We start from the raw sequence: 22137 nt of genomic DNA on the forward strand, positions 1-22137 counted from the left end.
TGTAAATAGAGTTGGTTGCAACTCATAAGGGTCACCATTCATACATGATCCATTCATACCACAAGTGACAGCAACTTAGTATAGTGTGTTATTTTGTCACCAAAATTCAGAAATGTGCATCCATCAACCTTTGCATTGCATTTAACTGTGTGACTTTAACTTGCAACAACTCACCTCCCACAAGATTTAAGAGTAAAATGTCTTTATTAATTGAGCTATTTATATGTATTAGATTTATTGTGTTATATTTTGTAACTTTGCAATATATTGTGTGATTTAATTTAGTTGACTTTTATTAATGCACAAAGTTCCTAAATATTTTTCATTTGAATATAAATATATGTCTTATAGGGAACTTGCTGGAACACCTGACACTGTTGTTATTGTAAGGCCAGGCTCTGAGACCAGGATGGAGGACAGGTGTGTAACACATTTGTCTTTTATGCCCAACATTCCAATGTTGCAATTAATTGTTCACATTTGTTTTTAACTGTGACCACAATCTTTCCATAATAATAATTATAATTATAAATGTATTCATCACACTCAATCACAATTACATTTGTAAATTTCAAGAAAAAATATTTGCAAATTAATTACGGGTCATAAAAGCAAAGTTTGAAAAGATATTAGATATTATTTTATTTTATTTATTGTTGTTTGGATAGTGTAATGGTTGTTTGTTCCTAACAGAATTATCATTGTGACCATTAATAAAACAACAGCAGTCTTTCTAGTTTAAGGGTGACAACGTCCGCATTAGTAAACAGCACATGACTTTTAGAGTCTCATGTGGTACTACTTCTTGATTTCATCTTTACTTTCTTTGTCCTTTCTTTAGTCAGAGTTAGGAAAGCTGATGGTTTGGCCTAGTATAGACAAATTATCACATTAGGAAGTTGAGGTTTCTAGGCAACCAGGGTGACAGGTTCAGCTCACACATGTAGGCAGAGGTCATTTAGTTTTAAATCATAAATGTAATAAGTAATAATAAGCTGGTTACACAACTGAACTATTGACTTATTTTGTCACACAGCAGTCTCCTTCTAATTTAGCCCAAATGTTCAGCTGTGAATCATCAGCCTGTTGGGTTCATAGAAAATGTGGTATGTGTTTTGCAATGAGTGAGGATTGTGGATGTTGTTCACCACTGCTAAATTGAAAGATCAATATGAAGGAATCATTTACTGACAAATATGAGGAGTAAGAATGATTTGAGTCATGGGCACCTGACAGTTTTTGCTTTTAGCAAACGTTCACTACTTCTTAATCCTATCTTTTAGTTCCCCTTTTTTTCTCTGTCTGGTTTTTGTCATCAGTCCTCTATCAAAGAAAGTTGTGGATGGAACTAAAAGCCGGAAGGTAAAGACCAGCCACCTCCTGCGCATTGATGAACACGATTTCACCATGAGGCCCGCATTTGCAGGTAAGCTCCAATAGCTGCTAATTTCCATCATGATAAGAGTAATGTGTTCTTGATTTCTTTAAAGACATGTGTTTTCTGAGAAATATAGAAAACCTACAGAGGCAACTGGATATGTCAGCTCAGCGCTTCACTAACATAGTCTCCCAGTCTATTTCTCCAAATTTTGTTCAACCTAAAGTCAATGTTGATACCACTCTGACTCTTTCCTTCTTGACTGACCCTTGTAACCCTTAGTTTAAAAAAGATTCATTCCATGATCACTTGTGCTCTTTAACACGTGACTCCTGTGAGACTCTCGTGCAGTCATTTAAATGAGGAAGAAGTCAAAGTGTGCACCAGCTGTTGCAGTCCCTTCTGGCTTTAAAAGTAGCGACTGCAGTGTAACTAATGAAAGAAGTGTTTAGTGTTTGAACTGCTTCTAAAATGTATATCAGAGTGTGACAGTACACAAGGTTTATCGTCAGCAGTGTATAAGGAGAGCTAATAAGGTTTCTGTGCTTATAATTAAAGCACCTGCACTGCTCCCATTGGACTGTGGTGAGACACATTTAATAGATGAACAGTAGCAGACAGTTTGGTGAAATATTTGGAATATTTCATATGACATCAATCTGCAATGTATTTATGTAGCTCCACCTTCATGACTGTCTACAAAACAGGGCAGATACACTTGTATGGATTGGTTCTATTTGTAGTATTGAGACGGTCTGGTTTTTATGTCACCAATGTCACTCTGAGGAACTCTGCAGTGGGATTTCTTTCTGGTTTTACTGTGTGTTACATTTCCATTGTCTGTGAACTGCCAAGGTTTGCATAAATGTCATCATTAGACATGGAGCATGAGGTTTGGAGTGGACATCTACGTGCACGACAATTTCTTTAGGAATGTGCGGCCCCATCAGCGGGGACTTTATGTTCCACAGGCAATGCAATGCACTTAATATGCATGTGTTGCAAAGACTTCAAAGAAGTATAACAGGAATGATTATTCCTCCAGCTGTCTGTGTCTATGTTCGCAGCAGAGTAAAATCACTGCTTAATGCACAGGCCTAGTTGTCTAATCTAAGCACAGTCAACCAACAGTGGATTTACAGTTGTTAATCCACACAGAGTTCAGCATGGAATGGACAAAGTGTTTTCTCTCTCTATTCTGGTGAACGGACAAGATAATAATTCAAGCTCTCAAAACTAAGGCTGACAAGGAAAAATTACAGCTGCAATCTTAGATATGTGAAAAAATAAAAAGCAGTTGATTAGTATTTAAAAATGAACTCATGCTTCAGAATCAATCACATTACCGGTATGTATGTAGGGAGACACTCCTTAAAATCCGCACTGCACCATTTGAATAGATAGAAACAAAGGAAAGATTGATGGAGGGGTTTGGTTTTTTGGTTTGGGTTTGGTCAATTTAGCACACAAAAGAACTAGATAAATAGCAGCCCCACATGTGCTGAGGCACAGGATTAAGATAAGATAAGATAAGATAAGATAAGATAAGATAAGATAAGATAAGATAACCTTTATTAGTCCCACACGTGGGAAATTTGTTTTGTCACAGCAGGAAGTGGACAGTGCAAAAGTTATGAGGCAAAAATTAGAATACAATAAGAATAAATACAGTACACAACTGTACAGAATAGAATAAAATAAAATACTATATACAGTAGAATAAAATAAAATAAATATACAATAAGATAAAAATAGAATACAAATACAAATACTATATACAACTGAGTAAAAATACAACGATGACAGAAAGGATTATTGCACTTAGTATTATTGCATATGTATGGATGTGTGTGCTTGATCAGTTAAAGTCTTTATTATGGAGTCTGACAGCAGTGGGGAGGAAAGACCTGCGAAATCTCTCCGTCCCACACCGTGGGTGCTGCAGTCTCCCACTGAAGGAGCTGCTCAGTGCTGTCACAGTCTGCTGCATGGGGTGGGAGATGTTGTCCATCAGGGATGACAGCTTAGCCGCCGTTCTCCTGTCACTCACCACCTCCACTGGGTCCAGAGGGCATCCTAGAACAGAGCTGGCCCTTCGGATCACCCTGTTCAGCAGGGGTCAATAATAGTGGGACACCCCCACTAGGGCTTAAATACCTTGGACTCTCCAACAATTGCCCTTAAATCTGAAGAAGCTTTTTGGATACGAGGTGAAATGTCTTCAAGAAACTTAAAGAAGTCCAGTCGCTTTTCTTTCCAAGGTCCTTAGAGCTCCATAGGCCATACAGCAAAAGTATTTTTCCCTATGACATGAGCTGAAATTTACTGATGATAATGGAGAAATGAAAACGAAAGGCTCATCCCAAGAAACAAACTTGTAAAAGCATATGCGTTACTACTACTAATAAAATCTGTTTAATAATTTTACTCTAGAATGAGCAAATGTTAGTCTACTAGTTGACTAGACTTTCCTTATCTTTACAAAAAAGATTACACAGTTGTATGACTCCAATCTAACAGCAACAGTAACTGAAAACGTATATATGTTTATGTATTTTTAAAATTTTAAACAAAAGTTAAACTAACAGGAAATGCAAACCCTGGTTCCCCTGGGTGAAAACCTATCACGCCAACACTGTGGCACATTTTGTACATACTGTTTTGTGATCTCAAACATGTATTTGTGACAAATATACCAAAAAATAAGAAATCAAACACATTTCCACAGCACGAATGTAGCATGATGGATCCATAGTGATGATGCACTTTTGATTTGTGGGCAAATCCACACATAGGACACTTCATGCAACTATCTCATCAGTCTATAAATGTTTGGAAGAAGAACGGATACCTGCTTTACATTCTCAGTAATTTATTGAACATGAAAACTTGTATTCGTCCTCTGGATAGACCACCGCTATTTCCTTGTCACTCTTTTTGGCTCAAAATGGACTTTGACTGTAGCCAGAAATTAGGCAATCCTGCTCCAAAAGCACTGCTAGCTGAGGCTTTTTCTCTGCAGGCATCTAGTGTTATGTCAGCTGAAGGGGCGTGTCTTCAGGAGGAGTTATAGTGAGTCCAGAACGTGACATGTGACATATGATGTGAGTAAGAGAGGGGAGAACACTGACAGCTGGAGCTGGGCACGAGTTACTATCCCTTCTTCCAGGTAGCAGCTTTGCTGTGCAACCAGTTATGTAAGGCTGACTCTCTCACTGCTGCAGAGATTAACAACACCACAGCAGCCAATGTGACTTTCATACAGAAACGACAGACTGCTGTGTGAATTTGTTTCTATCTGTTATGAGCCTGCTAGGATACTCTTCCATATCCCTCTAAATCCCAGACTGGCCTTAAATATAATCATCTCATCAACTAAACAACACAGAGGAACAAACATGAGAATGCTGTGTTCTGCCTAACTCAACCTTTCATGTGAAATTACCAGTTATTACTACTGGCTTTAACGGGATACTCCAGCCTGTTATTCTAGGATTGTGTAAGGAATGCACTGAAAGCAAGTTTGCAGATCATAAGAGTGACTGCATCACATCTGATGTCACATTTCTATTGAAATCAAAGAAGATCTTAGCACACTTAGTTTGTGTCATCAGAAACAAACAGTTAGACACTTACCCATTCATGAGACAATATGCTATAGTTATGAAAGCCAAAAGTTCTTGTCTGTTGTGGAATTTCAGCTGCTCAACACTTTGGGGCCCTCACTGGCTTCTTTTTTTTAAAATTTCAAAATGTACCCAATAATTTCAGTGGGAACTGTAGGCAGGCATGCTGTTTTGCCATGGGGCCATGTTGTTGGATGTCCAGTTTGTCATCATCTTACTGATATAAGCATGGAAAAAAATGCCTGTGCATAGTTCAGTTTTATTGTTGCCTTTACAGATGTGCAAGTTACCAAATGTGCATTAGTGCACCATAGACCTTACCCCTCAGGATTCGGTGTCCATCGTTTTCAACATGTCTTCGTTTAGGTCAGACCAGAGTCTGGCCAAAAGGAAGACATTTTCAGGACAGTGTTCAACTTTGAGATCTTGTGTTTTCCTGCTGGAGTTTAAACTTGCATTTGTGGATGCAGTGACAAACTGTGTTCATAAGCAATAGTTTATAGAAGAGTTTCTGAGTCAATATAGATCTAGGTCGCTTCTTAAAGCTGTTGTCAAGGCTCCACTGTGTGGTGTTGAGAGTAGGGCCCAAATGCAGGATTCACAAAGCAAGATTTAAAATTCAAAAGGAGCTTTACTGCTGAGAACTTCAAAGTAAACATAACATAAAGCAGGAACAAATAATCTGACGAGAGGCACCTAACTGGAGGCACACAGCGAGAGACACAGCTTGAGGGTGGACGTGACAAATAACAGAAGCAAACCGAGGCTTTAAATAAACAAGAGGTGATTATGTCAGAGTGCCAACACCTGCAAACACAGCTGAATTGAATCTGACTAATTAAACAAGGGGAAGCAAAACCAAATATAATGCACACAAGATGAGGGACTGTCAAAATAAAACTAACACTGCAACCAAGACTATGACATAGAAACTGGACACAGTTTAACAGGGACCATGGAGACAAGACAGAAAGATACAGGGACATTATGGGGGAACAAGAAAGGTAAATAAAAAAGGAGACAAGACTGACATGTCACAGGAGACAGTGACGACAAAACAAAAAGACGAAGCTGGGACAGACTGGACACGACAGATATATAACATAATAAAATAAGAAACCAAAATCTTAAAACAGAACTCAGATGCACTACAAAATATTATACTCAAAACTAAATATTACAAAATTTGACCATAAGTCATCTTTTAAATCCAAAAGAAAGAAGAATGAGTCTACAACAAAAACTTAAAACACTGGATCAGCGACCCTGGACCATGACAGCAGTGCTACCTGCTAGCCAATTATTTCAGCTTGACCTTTATGCACAGATTTTTCTTGATTCTCTAAGAATTTGTACTATAGATGATGAAATCTAGTTTTTTTGCAGTTTGGCAATGAGAAATACTATTATTTACTGGTTAAACTTTTTGTATAGGCCTTGTTCAGTCTTTTGAATTATGATGAACTATTACTATTAATTACTTACTTATTAAGGTCAAGGTGAACTTAATAAGGTAGCATGTTTCCTGGGCTTGTAATCATTGTCTTAGCATCTTTGAAATATGTTAACAACAAATTTAAAATTTGTTTGCAGGATTTCAAATGTCAGTGACAATCTGGTTACTTTTTCCATTTTATTATTTCAGTTGAATATAGAGAATATTAGAAAATCATCTGTACCTCTTTTTATTTACAGTATGCACAGGGTTCTAACTTTTTGGATAAAGTTTCAAAAGCAATGTGATTTTAATAGATGTCTTCACTATTATTAATTTGTAAATAGCTTTTTAAGTGTGCTTATTCCTCTGTGCACAGATATGCGCCTGCACAGTTTCTATCCTTGGGCAATAAAGACTAAAGACAATAATGAAAGTACTTTAGGTTCTACTTATTCTCATTGTCTTATTTCCAGTGTTGTAATATACTATTTACAGAGGTGGGAGGTAATGAAGTATTTGAACTGTACTGTAATTTTTACTTTTACTCCCTTAATTTTTTAAGAAGTATCTGTAATTTCTACTCCTTACATTTTCAAAACAGACTTGTTACCTTTGGTTTAATGTGTTATTTTAACTTTAAAAATCACGGTGATTTGAGCCTAAACAGTAACACAGAAGACAGTCCCGTTCATGTATTAATCACTAAGGGTGAAAGGGATGTGCCATAGTCAGAGGTTAAAGTGGGCCAGTGTTTATTTATTCATTTATTATCATTGTTATTATTTTATTTTATTTTTTGGCACAATACCAGAACAACTGCATGTTTCCATAAACTGCAGTTGCAGTACCAGCTAGTCCTATAGAAGAAGAGTGAACATAAAGTGGCAGGTAATTTCAAATGGGTCATTGCATTTTTTCATGTTGAGAAGGTAGACTGTGCTATTGAAAGGTTGCATGAAAATACTTTGCAGGTTACTGCACAATAAACAGGTTAGTTTGCTGTACTGTGACAGATTCAAAGTAAAGAATAGTGTGTCGGACTGGTGCACAGCAGTTGTGGTGCTCATGGTCAGTTAGGTACATAAAGGCTAGCAGTGATTAAGTTGAAGTTAAACTGATGATGTTGAGATTCATTCAGTAAATTCAGAATCAGAATACTTTGATAATTCCTAAGGAAATTATGTGGGTTACTGTTGCTCCAAGATAACAACAGTAACAGACTGAACTAATGAAATAATACAATATATTACAGTAAGAAATATAAGAAATAGCTCTAATATATATACAAATAGCTCAATTATAAATATCCAGAATATTACAGAGATTAAATATATAACAGACATTTACTCTAAACTGTAAAACGTTGTTATTTGTTATTTTACTGTAGAACATATGCAAAAGAGTGTGTAACTATTGCACTGTGTACTGTGCATTAGATGGAGGAGTTGTACAGAGATATTCACATGCAGGAATGATTTCCTGTGATGTTAAGTGGTGCATTATGGGTAATCTAAGTCTCCCACTGAACATGCTCCTGTGACTGGCCAGCACATCATGGAGTCAGTCGGAGGTATTGTCCAACATTGTCCTTGTCTTGGACAACATCTGCGTCTCCGAGTCCAGCTCCGTCCCCACAACATTACTGGCCTTGTCGTCAGTTTATTGAGTCTGTTGGCATCTGCAACCCTCAACCTGCTGCTCCAGCATGCAACAGCATAGAGGATGGCAGCGGCCACAACAGACTGATAGAAAATCCTGAGCACTGTCCAAAAGATGTTCAAAGTCCTCAGAGACGACTCTGGCCCTTCCTGTAGAGTGCAGTGGTGTTTTTAACCCAGTCCAGTTCATTATCTATGTGTACTTATCTATCTAGTATTTATAGTCCTCCACAATGTCTACATTGATCCCCTGGATTAAAACAGGGGTCACGGGTTTCCTGGTCCTCCTAAAGTCTGCAGTCAAGTCTTTGGTCATTGTCACATTGAGCTGCAGATGATTCTGCTCGTGCTATCTTCAGAAAACTTCTGAAGATGGCAGGTCTCTGTGCAGTGGCTGAAGTCTGTGGTGTAGTGGGTGAAGAGGAAGGGGGAGAGGATGGTCCCTTGTGGTGCCCTTGTGTTGCTGATAACCTTGTCAGAAACACAGTGTTGAAGATGCACACATTGTGGTTTTCCTGTTAGATAATCAACAATCCAGGACACAAGAGACACATCCACCTACATCGCTGTCAGCTTATCACCCAGAAGGATTAGTCTGATGGCATTGAATGCACTGGAAAAGTCGAAAAACATGACCCTCACAGTGCTCGCTGGCTGGTCCAGATGGGTGTAGACACGACTGAGTAGGTAGATGATGGTGTCCTCAGCTCCTCTGAAGTGAAGGGGATCCTGATGTGGTCTGACTATAGGTCGCTGGTCAAGGATGAGTCTTTCCAAGGTCTTCATGATGTGGGAAGTCAGTGCCACAGGCCTGTAATCCTGGGACCACTGGAACGTGGCGTCTTTGGTACAGGGACAAGGCATGACATCTTCCACAGCACTGGGACCCTCTGCAGACTCATACTCAACATGAACAGTTTATGAAAGACTCGACAAAGCCTTGAGAACATGAGGACTCACCCCGTCTGGTCAGCAAACTTGCCTGAGTGGAGTCTCCTCATTTGCCTCTGAACCTGGTCGTTAGTGTGATAGGTGGGGGAGGGGTGTCAGGACTCAAAAAGGAGGCAACGATGCAGTGTTGAGAGGGAGGGAGAGACAGTGGTGTGGCTACAGGCAAGTCAGTAGGGGGCTGAGCATTCACTGCAGTGTTGAATCCGTTGAAAAGCACATTCTACTCGTTGGCTCTGTCCTCACCACCCCCAGCTCCCCTGCTGTTGGATGGCTTGAATCCAGTGATTGTCTTTGTAACAAACCCACAGCAGACTCGGGTGCACCTTCATGCTTTGCAGCATCATTTATTTGCTGGTTGCTGTATACACACAGTTGGCTGCAGCTCTCTTTCGCTGCCAGCCACACACACTGACAACAACAACAGTACTGCAGGGCCCAGTACCATATTTAAGTGATTGCGGATGCCGTGCAGGTATGTCCACCTTCCCTGCATGACACCGCAGGCTATGCCCCACCACAGTCTTCATGCCACTCCACACCTCTCTCATGCTGTTCTGCTGTTCTGTTATTCAACCTTACCAGCTGTAGAGTGTATAATATAAAGCATAAACAGTGTACTGTCCGTGTAGAGGATGGAAATCAGCCAGGACACCTCATGAAACATCTGCTCATACAGTGGGGCAAAAAAGTATTTAGTCAGCCACCGATTGTGCAAGTTCCCCCACTTAAAATGATGACAGAGGTCAGTAATTTGCACCAGAGGTACACTTCAACTGTGAGAGACAGAATGTGAAAAAAAAAATCCATGAATCCACATGGTAGGATTTGTAAAGAATTTATTCGTAAATCAGGGTGGAAAATAAGTATTTGGTCAATAACAAAAATACAACTCAATACTTTGTAACATAACCTTTGTTGGCAATAACAGAGGTCAAACGTTTACTATAGGTCTTTACCAGGTTTGCACACACAGTAGCTGGTATTTTGGCCCATTCCTCCATGCAGATCTTCTCGAGAGCAGTGATGTTTTGGGGCTGTCGCCGAGCAACACGGACTCTCAACTCCCGCCACAGATTTTCTATGGGGTTGAGGTCTGGAGACTGGCTAGGCCACTCCAGGACTTTCAAATGCTTCTTACGGAGCCACTCCTTTGTTGCCCGGGCGGTGTGTTTTGGATCATTGTCATGTTGGAAGACCCAGCCTCGTTTCATCTTCAAAGTTCTCACTGATGGAAGGAGGTTTTGGCTCAAAATCTCACGATACATGGCCCCATTCATTCTGTCCTTAACACGGATCAGTCGTCCTGTCCCCTTGGCAGAAAAACAGCCCCATAGCATGATGTTTCCACCCCCATGCTTCACAGTAGGTATGGTGTTCTTGGGATGCAACTCAGTATTCTTCTTCCTCCAAACACGACGAGTTGAGTTTATACCAAAAAGTTCTACTTTGGTTTCATCTGACCACATGACATTCTCCCAATCCTCTGCTGTATCATCCATGTGCTCTCTGGCAAACTTCAGACGGGCCTGGACATGCACTGGCTTCAGCAGCGGAACACGTCTGGCACTGCGGGATTTGATTCCCTGCCGTTGTAGTGTGTTACTGATGGTGACCTTTGTTACTTTGGTCCCAGCTCTCTGCAGGTCATTCACCAGGTCCCCCCGTGTGGTTCTGGGATCTTTGCTCACCGTTCTCATGATCATTTTGACCCCACGGGATGAGATCTTGCGTGGAGCCCCAGATCGAGGGCGATTATCAGTGGTCTTGTATGTCTTCCATTTTCTGATGATTGCTCCCACAGTTGATTTTTTCACACCAAGCTGCTTGCCTATTGTAGATTCACTCTTCCCAGTCTGGTGCAGGTCTACAATACTTTTCCTGGTGTCCTTCGAAAGCTCTTTGGTCTTGGCCATGGCGGAGTTTGGAGTCTGACTGTTTGAGGCTGTGGACCGGTGTCTTTTATACAGATGATGAGTTCAAACAGGTGCCATTCATACAGGTAACGAGTGGGGGACAGAAAAGCTTCTTACAGAAGATGTTACAGGTCTGTGAGAGCCAGAGATTTTCCTTGTTTGAGGTGACCAAATACTTATTTTCCACCCTAATTTACGAATAAATTCTTTACAAATCCTACCATGTGGATTCATGGATTTTTTTTTTCACATTCTGTCTCTCACAGTTGAAGTGTACCTCTGGTGCAAATTACTGACCTCTGTCATCATTTTAAGTGGGGAAACTTGCACAATCGGTGGCTGACTAAATACTTTTTTGCCCCACTGTATCTTGTTCAGTTCAGTTGTGTAAATCCTCAAAGAGCACTGAACATCCCTGTCCCTTTCACAGCTGGGGTTCCGTTCTGCCAAGACGAGCCATCGGAGTCTAACCACTAAATACATCTGTCTAACTTCTGTTCATCAATAAATCAATTCATTCTTTTAATTACATGTTCTTATTGAACTGATTTTAACAAATCTGCTTTAACCTCTTCCCTGCTCATTTTCCTGTTTATAGGCAAAATCAGCCACTACAACGCAGGCAACAGAAAACAGAGCTATGTTTTTATTTTGTTCCACTTAACTGATTCAAGCTGAGGAACTGTATTAGAATTAAAATTTAGACTGAAATAAAGTTGGTATTCTTATATACTAATGTTATTTTATCATGGCATTAATATAGCAAAGGATTCAGTTAGTTTTGCATAAAAATAGGTGGTAAAAATGTTCTTCAAGGAGCTACTTTACTTTCTTACTCTGAGCTACTTTACTTTCTTACTCTGAGTACATTTCAGAGCTGATAGTTTTTCATACTTGAGTAAAGAAGTTGAATTAGTACTTCAACTTTTTACTGGAGTATTTTTAACACTAGTATCTGCTTAAGTACAGAATGTATGTACTTTTGGCACCACTTCAGATTTGTTTGTTTATATCTGAAGGTCCAGCTGTCCCTGTTGGGGTGGACGTTCAGGTGGAGAGTTTGGACAGCATATCAGAGGTAGACATGGTAAGTATTTTAAATGCATTAAATGTAAATTTGCATTACACAAAATGTAGCTTAACAAGTATTTGGATAAAGTACCTGTAAGGCTGAATGTTTAATTGACACTGAAGTTTAAGAGACATGCAAAACTGACTGTGTTATCAGACATGTGACCCCATTCATTTAGAATACTGGAATAGTGATTATGGAAACTGCTGGTTCTTGTAGTGCACCCAGCATCTCGTCATCTAAATTTGTGGCACAAACACAAAACAGTGCCAGTGACTTGGACATCAAAATTTCCAGAGCTGGTAGGAGACTGCTGTAGTAATGTCCAGATGTCTGGAGCTATATAAAAAAGTGGTTTCATTACTGCAATGAAGGAAGTGTGAAACACAACAGGTTATGGCAATAATCCCAACAGTCCACTTGGTACCTCAATTAGACACACAGCATAAGTATCATGTGCAGCCGGGGGCAAATTTTCAACCATGCCATAATCTTGCTAAGCAGTTCTTAGTGCCTAAAAATGAAACTAATCACACAACATAACACAAATTTAACACAAACACACAAACTGTCCCGTCTCACCAACTTAACGTGTTACAATGTGGACTTTAAACAGAGGGTCATTATCTGTGAGCACCCAAGCTTAACATGACTTGTGTGTCAAGCCTTGGAATTGGGGTAGATTTTATCTGCCAGTGCTTAATAAATATAGCATTGTCCAAGTCTAATTTATGAGAGACCATGGCTAAAATATGCTACGTGTAGGTAGAACAGGGGTGGCATTTTTACTCTTACATAAACTGCTGATCAGTAAAACATCCTTCAATAACTACTCCTTCATTAGGCTTAAGGTACTGGCTCAAAATGGGCATGTTTTAAATTTTTGTAATTAATTGTAATAAAAATTAATTAGGTGACACTAACACTTTGTGACAACCAACCTTGCTTTGGGGTTGGTTGTCCCCAGAGTTATCAATGAGATATCAGTAAAAATTGTGATTTTTTTTTTTTCTGATATCATCTGAGAGCCCAGCTTTGGCACACAGATTGACACATCAAAGCCATTCTTCCTTGGGCCAGCTACTGATATAAGGCTCAACACAAACCAAGCTGTTCTGTTCAGTGGAGGTGGGAGGAGCCAGGCACTCCTGTAACCCAGATAAGGTTGGAAGACAAACTTTGGGCAAACTCAAATTCCTGAAGATATCTCTATTTATTGGGTAGATGCCACTTACCCTGAACGATACTGGATGTTGGTAGGGGGTGCAGCTATTGGGAAGGAAATGGGCACAATCCTTAGAATAACATTTGGCAGCATCCAGGCATCACGGGCAGAGTTGACATACTTTTTAAAAGATCCATATTTTGACCCGTCCATGGGATTGAGTTTACGTGAGCAATCTGGAGGGAATAAAGGATATGATGCCCCCTCCCCCCCTCCCCACCTTCTGCTTCGTTCCACAAGTTATTCAATTCAAATCTGTATTTCAACATGATCTGCTCCTGGTTGTCAAAGAACATGCCAGAATTCTCCCTGTTGAAACTTGTAGTGCGTGCCAAGCTTGTGGTCTGTGGTGATCAAATGGCAAGAGTAGGGCAGTGTTTGAGGAAGCGACTAAACCAGTCTGCCTCGGCTTGACTGGTTTTACTCCAGGGCCCTATTTCAGAAAGCCGGTTTAGTGCAAACTCTGAGTAAGTATACGCTGAGTTAACGAAAACTCTGGGTTTTCGGTTTCACAAAGCGAGTTTAGATTAATTCTGAGCGAGTTACTATGACGACACACTCCGTGAAGCTAACCTGCCCCCTAGCAGGTTTACTTCAACTAACCCTGACGTTCTCCGCCTCTTTGTCAGAAACCTGACTGTAGGAAGTGTCAGACATGGCGTGCCCCTTCCTTGAAGAGCCAGTAGATGTTGAAGCCCAAATTCTCCGCAGAGCTCTCCGCCGGGAAAGAGAGTGATTAGAGCGCGTTTGGACATTTTATCATTTCCTGATGATTTCCTGTGTGAACGTTACCGTTTTTCAGCACAATCTATAAGTTATTTGAATAACATCCTCAGGCCTAATATTGCTCATGTGACACATCGCGGACATTCTCTCAGTTCTGTACATATTATTTGTATCGCACTTCGCTTTTTTGCAAACGGGAGCTTTCTGTATAATATTGGTGACGCTGAGCACGTTTCCAAGGCTACCGTCTGTTGGGCAGTCAAGAATGTTACAGTTGCACTGAAACGTCTCCTGTACTCGTTTGTGGTGTTCCCCGGTCATAGACCCACAAGATTTATCAAAGAGGGATGCCACAAAATTGCAGGTATCAGGATGAACGAAACTTAATTCATGATGTGGTGATACTTGGACTACTACTTAAATTTTACATTTATTTTCACGGTTCCCAGGCGTGATTGGCTGTATAGATGGCACTCACATTCCAATCATTGCTCCTTCAGTAAATGAAGGAGACTATGTGAACAGGAAGTCTTTCCACAGCATTAATGTGCAGGTACATAGTTCCCTGTAGCATTTCAAACTAACAAATTATTTCATTATAGTAATGGATGCTAATTTGTGTTCTCTGCACTGTGAAGATCATATGTGATGCTGCCAACATTATCACAAATGTGGAAGCCAAGTGGCCAGGCTCTGTGAGTGGTGGTGGTGGAGGACCCCCACCTGTTTTTCGGGCCTCCGCTTTTTTTCTAGTGGCCATAATGGGTCACATTTGAGCATACAGAGTAAGCAAATATGTACTTGTAATGTGCTCAGATAATTTCAATAAGTGCTTACAGAGGGGAAATTAATGTAGCCTCTAACTGCAATTGATTTACATCGGACAAACAGACCAAGCACTATGGCTCATAATTCAATTACACCTTACCTGTTTGGACTATATTTTTATATTTCATTTTTACTTGCTGCCAGGAACGTTGGGGGCCTGTTGGGTTGCACCTGCGCTCAAATCACATCACAAAATAAAATATAATAAAATAACGTGTTAAATGGGTGGAAATCCCTAGATCAATGTTTAAATTAACACTCACGCATTGACTCTGTCGGCTATGTTTTGCCATGCATGCTCCCTTTCTTTTGCAGCTGAGGCTGTGTTACTTTTTTTCTGCAAAATTTGCATGTTATCAGCATATGCTGCCATCAGAATTTCGGCCTCAAGCGCTGTAAAATACATTGACCGCGCCTTCTTTCCCTCCGTCTCCATGGTGACTCGCTTAATCTGTGCTCCACTGATCAGGGCTTTATGTATCCTCGTGCGCGCGCTTAACTTGGGGTTAAAGCAACTCCACGTTGATTGAACTAATTGTTATCAGCCTTTCTGAAACCGAATATTCCGAGTTGGACAGTTCGGGGTTACTCAACCCTGAGTATCGTTTTTCACTCTGAGTTTTCTAAACCGGCTTCCTGAAATAGGGCCCAGGGTTTTGAGATTGTGACTTTCTGTGCCACTGCAATGTTGTATACACACTTATGGACTTTTTGTTGGTGCAAAGTCATATTAAATATCAGAGGCCTTAATGATGGAGCTTTCCAGTAGTTTTTCTTGATTAGTGCCGACAAACTGACAATTGTTTATGTGCCAACTTGCACATATGAAATAGTTTAATTCACTTCTTCTCGGTAGATGTTTTTTGGTAGTAACAGGTCAGTGTTCTGTAGTTCAATTCAATATTATTTATATAGCACCAAACTGATCCTAACCATGGCTTTACCTTATTATTAAGTGTCTAATACTGCCAAAGCTCTTAATAACAAAAACCAAAAACACACACAACAACACGTGAAATTACTCTGAATACCTCCTCAACTCGGTCTATTTTTGTTTTACAAAATGATCGCTGTAAAATGGACAGCTCGTAATGGTTAAATATGTGATATCAAAAAAGTTTCACAGTGCCTTCTAGTGTGGCAGTAATAAACAACGTGCCAACCAGCCCAAATCTGTCCTACACACTGAAAACAGTCTGAAGTACACAAGGCAAAAACTGTTTGTCAGGATTAATTTCAGCTGTATCTTTGGAGGTGTGTGACTTTAAACTGCTGTGCAGAAAGTATTGTTGGTATTTGCAAAGAGAACATGCACAACTGTGTGTAAGAAATGGAAACTGGATTTTTTTTAAACTGACCATATTGCACAAGCATTTCTGTAAATTAGTTACTCAACTGCTAATTGTGCCAGTTTTCAATGCTAAAAAGGCACGTCTTAATTTTTGAGCTTGATATTGCAGCAGTTACTGCTGTGTGGAAGAGGCATTGCAAAGGTTTAAGAGTGCATGCTTAGAAGAGTTAGACATCTCTCCAATTTATTTGGAATGTCAGATGAAGATGTTATAAAAGAAAATGGATTACCAAACTTCCTGATTTTAAATTTTCTCATTTAACTTAGAGATGACCTCCAACCAAAACAATACCAGCAGCAGTAAAACTTGTCCTGGTGGTAAATTTCATTGTTTGTGACCTTATGCTAAATAATGTGGCTCTTGGCATGTCATTTTGAACTAAAACTGACCGCGCTTGTGTGTCACTTCACAATTTTAACAAACGGAGTCATTTTAGTCTCTGGGCCAGGGACAAGTTACTGCCCCAAGTGGAGTTTAAGTATCTCAGAGTCTTATTCATGAGTCAGGGAAGAAGGAAGTGGGAGAATAACAGATGGATTGGGACTATGGCTACTGTGATGCAGATGCTGCATTGGTCCGCTGTGATAAAGAGCATAATAACAAAGATTTACCAGTCAGTCTGCACTCTGATCCCTCAGCTGTGATCATACCTGGGTACTACCTGGGTGAGGTGTTTTGGGCATGTCCTACTAGAATAAGGGCACGGGACAGACCCAGGACATGCTGAAGGAATTCAATTTCTCAGCTAGCCTGGGAATGCCTCTGTGAGCGGGAGATGAGCGGGAGGAGGTGACTGGGGAGAGGGAGGTCTGGGTGTCCTTGCAACCCAGCCTGGATGAGTGGAAGAACATGAATGGATGGATGTAGTCACTGTCTGTCGTGTTTCATGTATATCACTGAACCCACTGTTAGACAACATAATATACTGTATATTTCTGGCCAGAGTTTACTTTTCATTGCTTAATGCAAGCCATTCAGTGTGCTTTAATGACAGCCATAAAGACAGAAAACATGCTCTGTAATACTCCAGCAGTTGCTGTCTAACACTCACTGTTATTAGGTAGCATTAGACACTAAATTATACCAGACTGTAGCAACAAAAACCCTCAGCACAGTATTCAGTGACATGAGAAATGTGCTATTTTGTTTCTGTTAAATCCAATTTTTAATAAATAAAAGACAGAAAATTCAATTTATTCTTACAAAGCAGTTTTGCTTTTGACAGAGATATATAAAAAAAAAACCATGAAGCAAAATTTTACATGACCCAGTATACCAGTATATGGGTTATTAAAACCATGAACTTGAAATATGCAAGAATACATACTTTAGATCTTTAAAGGTGGAATCATCTCTGATTAGTAGACATAAGTTATTAATCATGTGAAAGTCTCAGACATGCCCTTAAACTGGTCTTATGCAACATCAAAGGTACTTGTTCACTTGGTGCCAAGAGTACATGTTGCTACAGTCATTAGTCATTATAAATCTGTTGTTATATAATTGTAATACTATGAGAACAGGACAAAAGAGTATCTGTGGTGTGGAGGGGGGCATGCACGGGCGTAACCATTCCTGCCTGCAGAGCAACGTAGAGGATGAAGGAGGAAAAAAACGAGGGTATTCTAGGACCAAATGAAGCCTGTGGACTGTACTTGGTTAACATATGTTCAGCATTTTGGCTTACTGCACATTTATCTGTAAACAACTTCAATAATCCAGCAGCCACTGGCTGCAGTGATGTAATCCCAGGAAAAATTAAATAAATTAGGGATAGCAAGACCCTTTCATTCCGATGCTGTCTTCTTTCTCCCATTATCTCAGGACTTCACCATGACTCTGTACCTGAGGCACTACTGGAAAGATGAAAGGCTGGCATTCCCAAGCACTACAAACAAAAGCATGACCTTTGATGGTCGCCTGGTGAAGAAAATATGGGTACCTGATGTGTTCTTTGTCCATTCCAAGAGGTCCTTCATCCACGACACCACTACTGACAACATCATGTTAAGGGTCTTCCCAGATGGTCATGTTCTATACAGTCTGAGGTGAAGACAGGAAACAAATGCCTTGCAAGAAAGGGCCCCCTGTCTAGAGTTACTAAGGTTTATATTCTGCTTTAATTCCACAGAGTAACAGTTACTGCAGCTTGCAACATGGATTTTAGTCGTTTCCCTCTGGACTCACAGACATGTACACTGGAGCTGGAGAGTTGTAAGTATTCTTAGACCATGAGACTCCTTCTTGTGCTGCTATGCAGTGGGGGAGATAATAATTTTATCTGCTAAATCTCTAAGTTCACTCACAAAGAAATTAACAGTTTGAGAATGTCAACCAAAAATCCAAACCAAAAGTGGAGACTGGCTAGGCACCTCCATGATGTTAATTTGCTTCTTCTTTAGCCACTCCTTTGTTGCCTTGTGGTGTGGTTTAGGTGACTGTCATGCTAGAAGGACGGTGTCATCCAAGATTTGCGGTGTCAATGCAGTGAAGTCGTCATCTACCTTAGCAGAAAAAAGTCACGCAACATGATGTTTCCACATCTGTGTTTAACTGTGGGGAGGAGACTTTGGGTCATTCCCAGCATTTCTCTTTGCAAACACGGTTGATACCAAAGAACTCGATTTTGGTTTTATCTGACCACAGCGCTTTCTCCCCCGCCTTCTCTGAATCATTTAGATGTTCATGGCCAAATTAAGGTGGGTCTACACAGATGCCTTCTTGAGCGGGGGGACCTTTTAGGTGCTGTAAAATTTCAGTCCATTACAGTGTAGTGTATTATACTAATGGTATTCTTGCTGACTGTGATCCCAACTGCCTTCAGATCGTTAACAGACTCCTCCCGTGTAGTTTTAGGCCGATCCACCACCTTTGTCATAATCGTCTTCACCCCATAAAGTAAAATCTTGCATTGAGCTCCACTCTTCCATTTTCAAATAATTGCATCAACAAGTGTCACCTTCGCACCGAGTTTCTTGCTGATGGTCTTGTAGCCCTCTATAACATCATGCAGAGCTACAGCCTTGTTCTTCATATCCTTTGACAGCTCTTTGGTCTTGCCAGCTTTTTGGTTGATATTCTGTCTTTCTTCATTAAAAAGACACCATAAAAATTAGAGACTGTTTATTTTTGTGTAAATGAGCAAACCTACAACAAAAAGGGGCTTTGGTTACTAAATTATGAATTGATTATTAGTATTAGTATTAGTTTAGTTCTTATTTGAAACTCAGCCATCAGCAGAATACAAGCTTTTATTGAATTTATGAATTTGCTCTGTTTGCTTATCCAGGTCCAGCTATGTTCATTCAGATGACTGCTGTTTCCATTCCTACTTTCTGTCCTGCAGATGCTTACACAGATGAGGACCTGATGCTTTATTGGAAAAGTGGCGATGAGTCCCTGAGCACAGATGACAGGATTTCTCTGTCTCAGTTCCTGATTCAGAAGTTTCACACTACCTCCAGGCTGGCTTTCTACAGCAGCACAGGTTGAGAAGGAAAACAAACCCAGATTTCACTTACACATACATATTTTGTGTAATATTAGATTGGTCATTATTACAACTGCTCCACAAAAACCAAAGATTTAGGGGAAATAATCTGAAGTTGTTGTAAACTACCATATATGAAAGTCCCGTTTTAGCATCAACATTATGATTATCTGGGAGAGATTCTACAGTTAATTTCATGTTTAATCAGTAAACTAAGCCAAACTAAGTTGGGAGAGGTTTACATATTTCCTCTGATGTCTGCTGATGGCTCAGCCAGATCCAGCTATTACAGTCAGAAGTCATCCTGCTGACTGAGCTGAACCTCAGTGGGGCAAGTTAAAAAAAAAAAATCCCAAAACATGTTCATAGAGTGGAGGGAAAAAACTCTTTGATTCCTTGCTAAATTTGTCAGTTTGAAGACTTACAAAGAAATTAAAAAATATCTTATTTTTATGGTAGTTTCATTTAATGAAGAGCCAGAATATCAACAGAAAGATAAATAAACAGTGCAACACAATGCAAACATAACAAAGTTATAAATTAATTCGGATGTCTCTGAGTAAAATACATAGGTAAGTAATAAGTAGATTTCTGGTTCCCACAGGTAGGCTGTGTGCCCATGTGGCAAACAGATTAGAGTGGCTATCCATCAGTACATTAGTACAAGTGCATTTGCCTTGTCAAACCTAAAAATAGAAATTTATATGTTAAAACTTACCAAAGTAGAGCAATTTTCATCTCAGACAGTTCTGTCAAAAAGTCCTAGTCTATCAATTGATATGTACATCTGGCCCTTACATTACTGCCATCTTGTGGCCACAGTCAGATATTGCAGCTGGAAGCTGTGCATATTTCATCTCGTAGCAAAGTGTGTGTCTCTTAGGGCATGTCCATCTCCCAGTAACAATGACTGGAGCTGGCTAGGCTGAGAGGCCAGCAGCTTTATTCTGGTGGTTTGCACATGTGCATTGTGGATAAATCTCTGGTCCTTGAGAGAGGAGCACGCGAGGCTCAGCTTTTAGTTCAATTAAGTTTTATTTCTATAGTCCAAAATCCCAACAACAGTTGCCTCAAGGAACTTAAGACTTTTGCTGCTCTTAGATCAATTTCAATGTGTTATGGAAACTCAGCTAGCATTAGCAAGTAAATAAGATTCAGTGATTTAGCAGCAGAACAGATAAGTTTGCAGTTGCTAACCACCTTCATTCAATTCAATTCAATTTCATTTATACAGCACCAAATCACAATAACAGTCGCCTCAAGGCGCTTTGCATTGTAAGGTAGACCCTTCAATAATACATATAGAGAAAAACCCAACAATCATATGACCCCCTATGAGCAAGCACTTTGGTGACAGTGGGAAGGAAAAGCTCCCTTTTAACAGGAAGAAACCTCCGGCAGAACCAGGCTCAGGGAGGGGCGGGGCCATCTGCTGCCACTAGTTCTTTCTTAAAAGTAGAGATAGTGTCTGTCTCCTGAATCCAAACTGGAAGCTGGTTCCATAGAAGAGGAGCCTGAAAACTGAAGGCTCTGAGTTCCATTCTACTTCTAAATAACCACCATGCCTAACATGTATGATGCAGAGAAGATGGACTGTGATAAAGTTGCTAATAATCATCTCTGCTTGCCTTTCTGTAAACGCCACCACACAACACTGCAATCAATCAATTAATTACAGAAACTCCTCTTTTCAACTTGTTATGTTTATAAAGCACATGAGAAGAAGCAATTTCTTCCATTCCAACCTAAGGAAAGATCAAATAGCTTTCAAGAGCTTTTAATTGTTAATTGATTGTTAATTTCCTCATGTTCTGTCATTTTACCTTGTTTTTTTCTGTTTTACCTCTAACACATAAAGCGAAAAGTATATTGTGTTTTACTTATTCCTCACTTATTCTATCTCCAGGTTGGTACAACCGTCTGTACATCAACTTCACGCTGCGGCGTCACATCTTCTTTTTTCTACTGCAGACCTACTTCCCTGCTACTCTAATGGTGATGCTGTCCTGGGTGTCCTTCTGGATTGACCGCAGGGCTGTCCCTGCCAGAGTCTCATTAGGTAAGAGGATCTGCATCATTGTAACCTGCTAAAACTGAATATGTTTCCTAAGGACATCAGATGTGAAAATGTGAAAATGGAAATCAGTTAGCTCTTTTTGGCCATTAAAATGACCTTCTGTTGTAGTTCATTGACTGCTGCGCTAACAAGACCTTGTATGCTCTTCAGGTATAACTACGGTGCTCACCATGTCCACCATCATTACTGGAGTGAATGCTTCCATGCCCAGGGTCTCCTACATCAAAGCTGTGGACATTTACCTCTGGGTCAGTTTTGTCTTCGTCTTCCTGTCTGTGCTAGAATACGCTGCCGTAAACTACCTGACAACTTTGAGGGATGGGAAAGACCGCAAACTCAGAGAAAAGGTTAAGGAACAGGTACAGGCACCTTTTTCAAAACTCACACATCTCAAACAGTGATC

General features: G+C 40.1%; 1 protein-coding gene across 1 annotated transcript in view; it reads left to right on the top strand.

Moving 5' to 3' along the window:
- Window positions 1-22137, top strand: part of LOC101472980 (gamma-aminobutyric acid receptor subunit rho-2) — a 29511-nt gene that overhangs the window by 1688 nt on the left and 5686 nt on the right. The window contains exons 2-9 of the mRNA XM_004564755.5: window positions 352-420; window positions 1320-1426; window positions 11984-12051; window positions 17992-18215; window positions 18299-18381; window positions 19514-19654; window positions 21564-21716; window positions 21885-22093. Coding sequence (XP_004564812.1) covers window positions 352-420; window positions 1320-1426; window positions 11984-12051; window positions 17992-18215; window positions 18299-18381; window positions 19514-19654; window positions 21564-21716; window positions 21885-22093 — 1054 coding nt within the window. The remainder of the gene's footprint in view (window positions 1-351; window positions 421-1319; window positions 1427-11983; window positions 12052-17991; window positions 18216-18298; window positions 18382-19513; window positions 19655-21563; window positions 21717-21884; window positions 22094-22137) is intronic.

Source organism: Maylandia zebra, linkage group LG15, assembly GCF_041146795.1.
Source record: "Maylandia zebra isolate NMK-2024a linkage group LG15, Mzebra_GT3a, whole genome shotgun sequence".
NCBI lineage: Eukaryota > Metazoa > Chordata > Actinopteri > Cichliformes > Cichlidae > Maylandia > Maylandia zebra.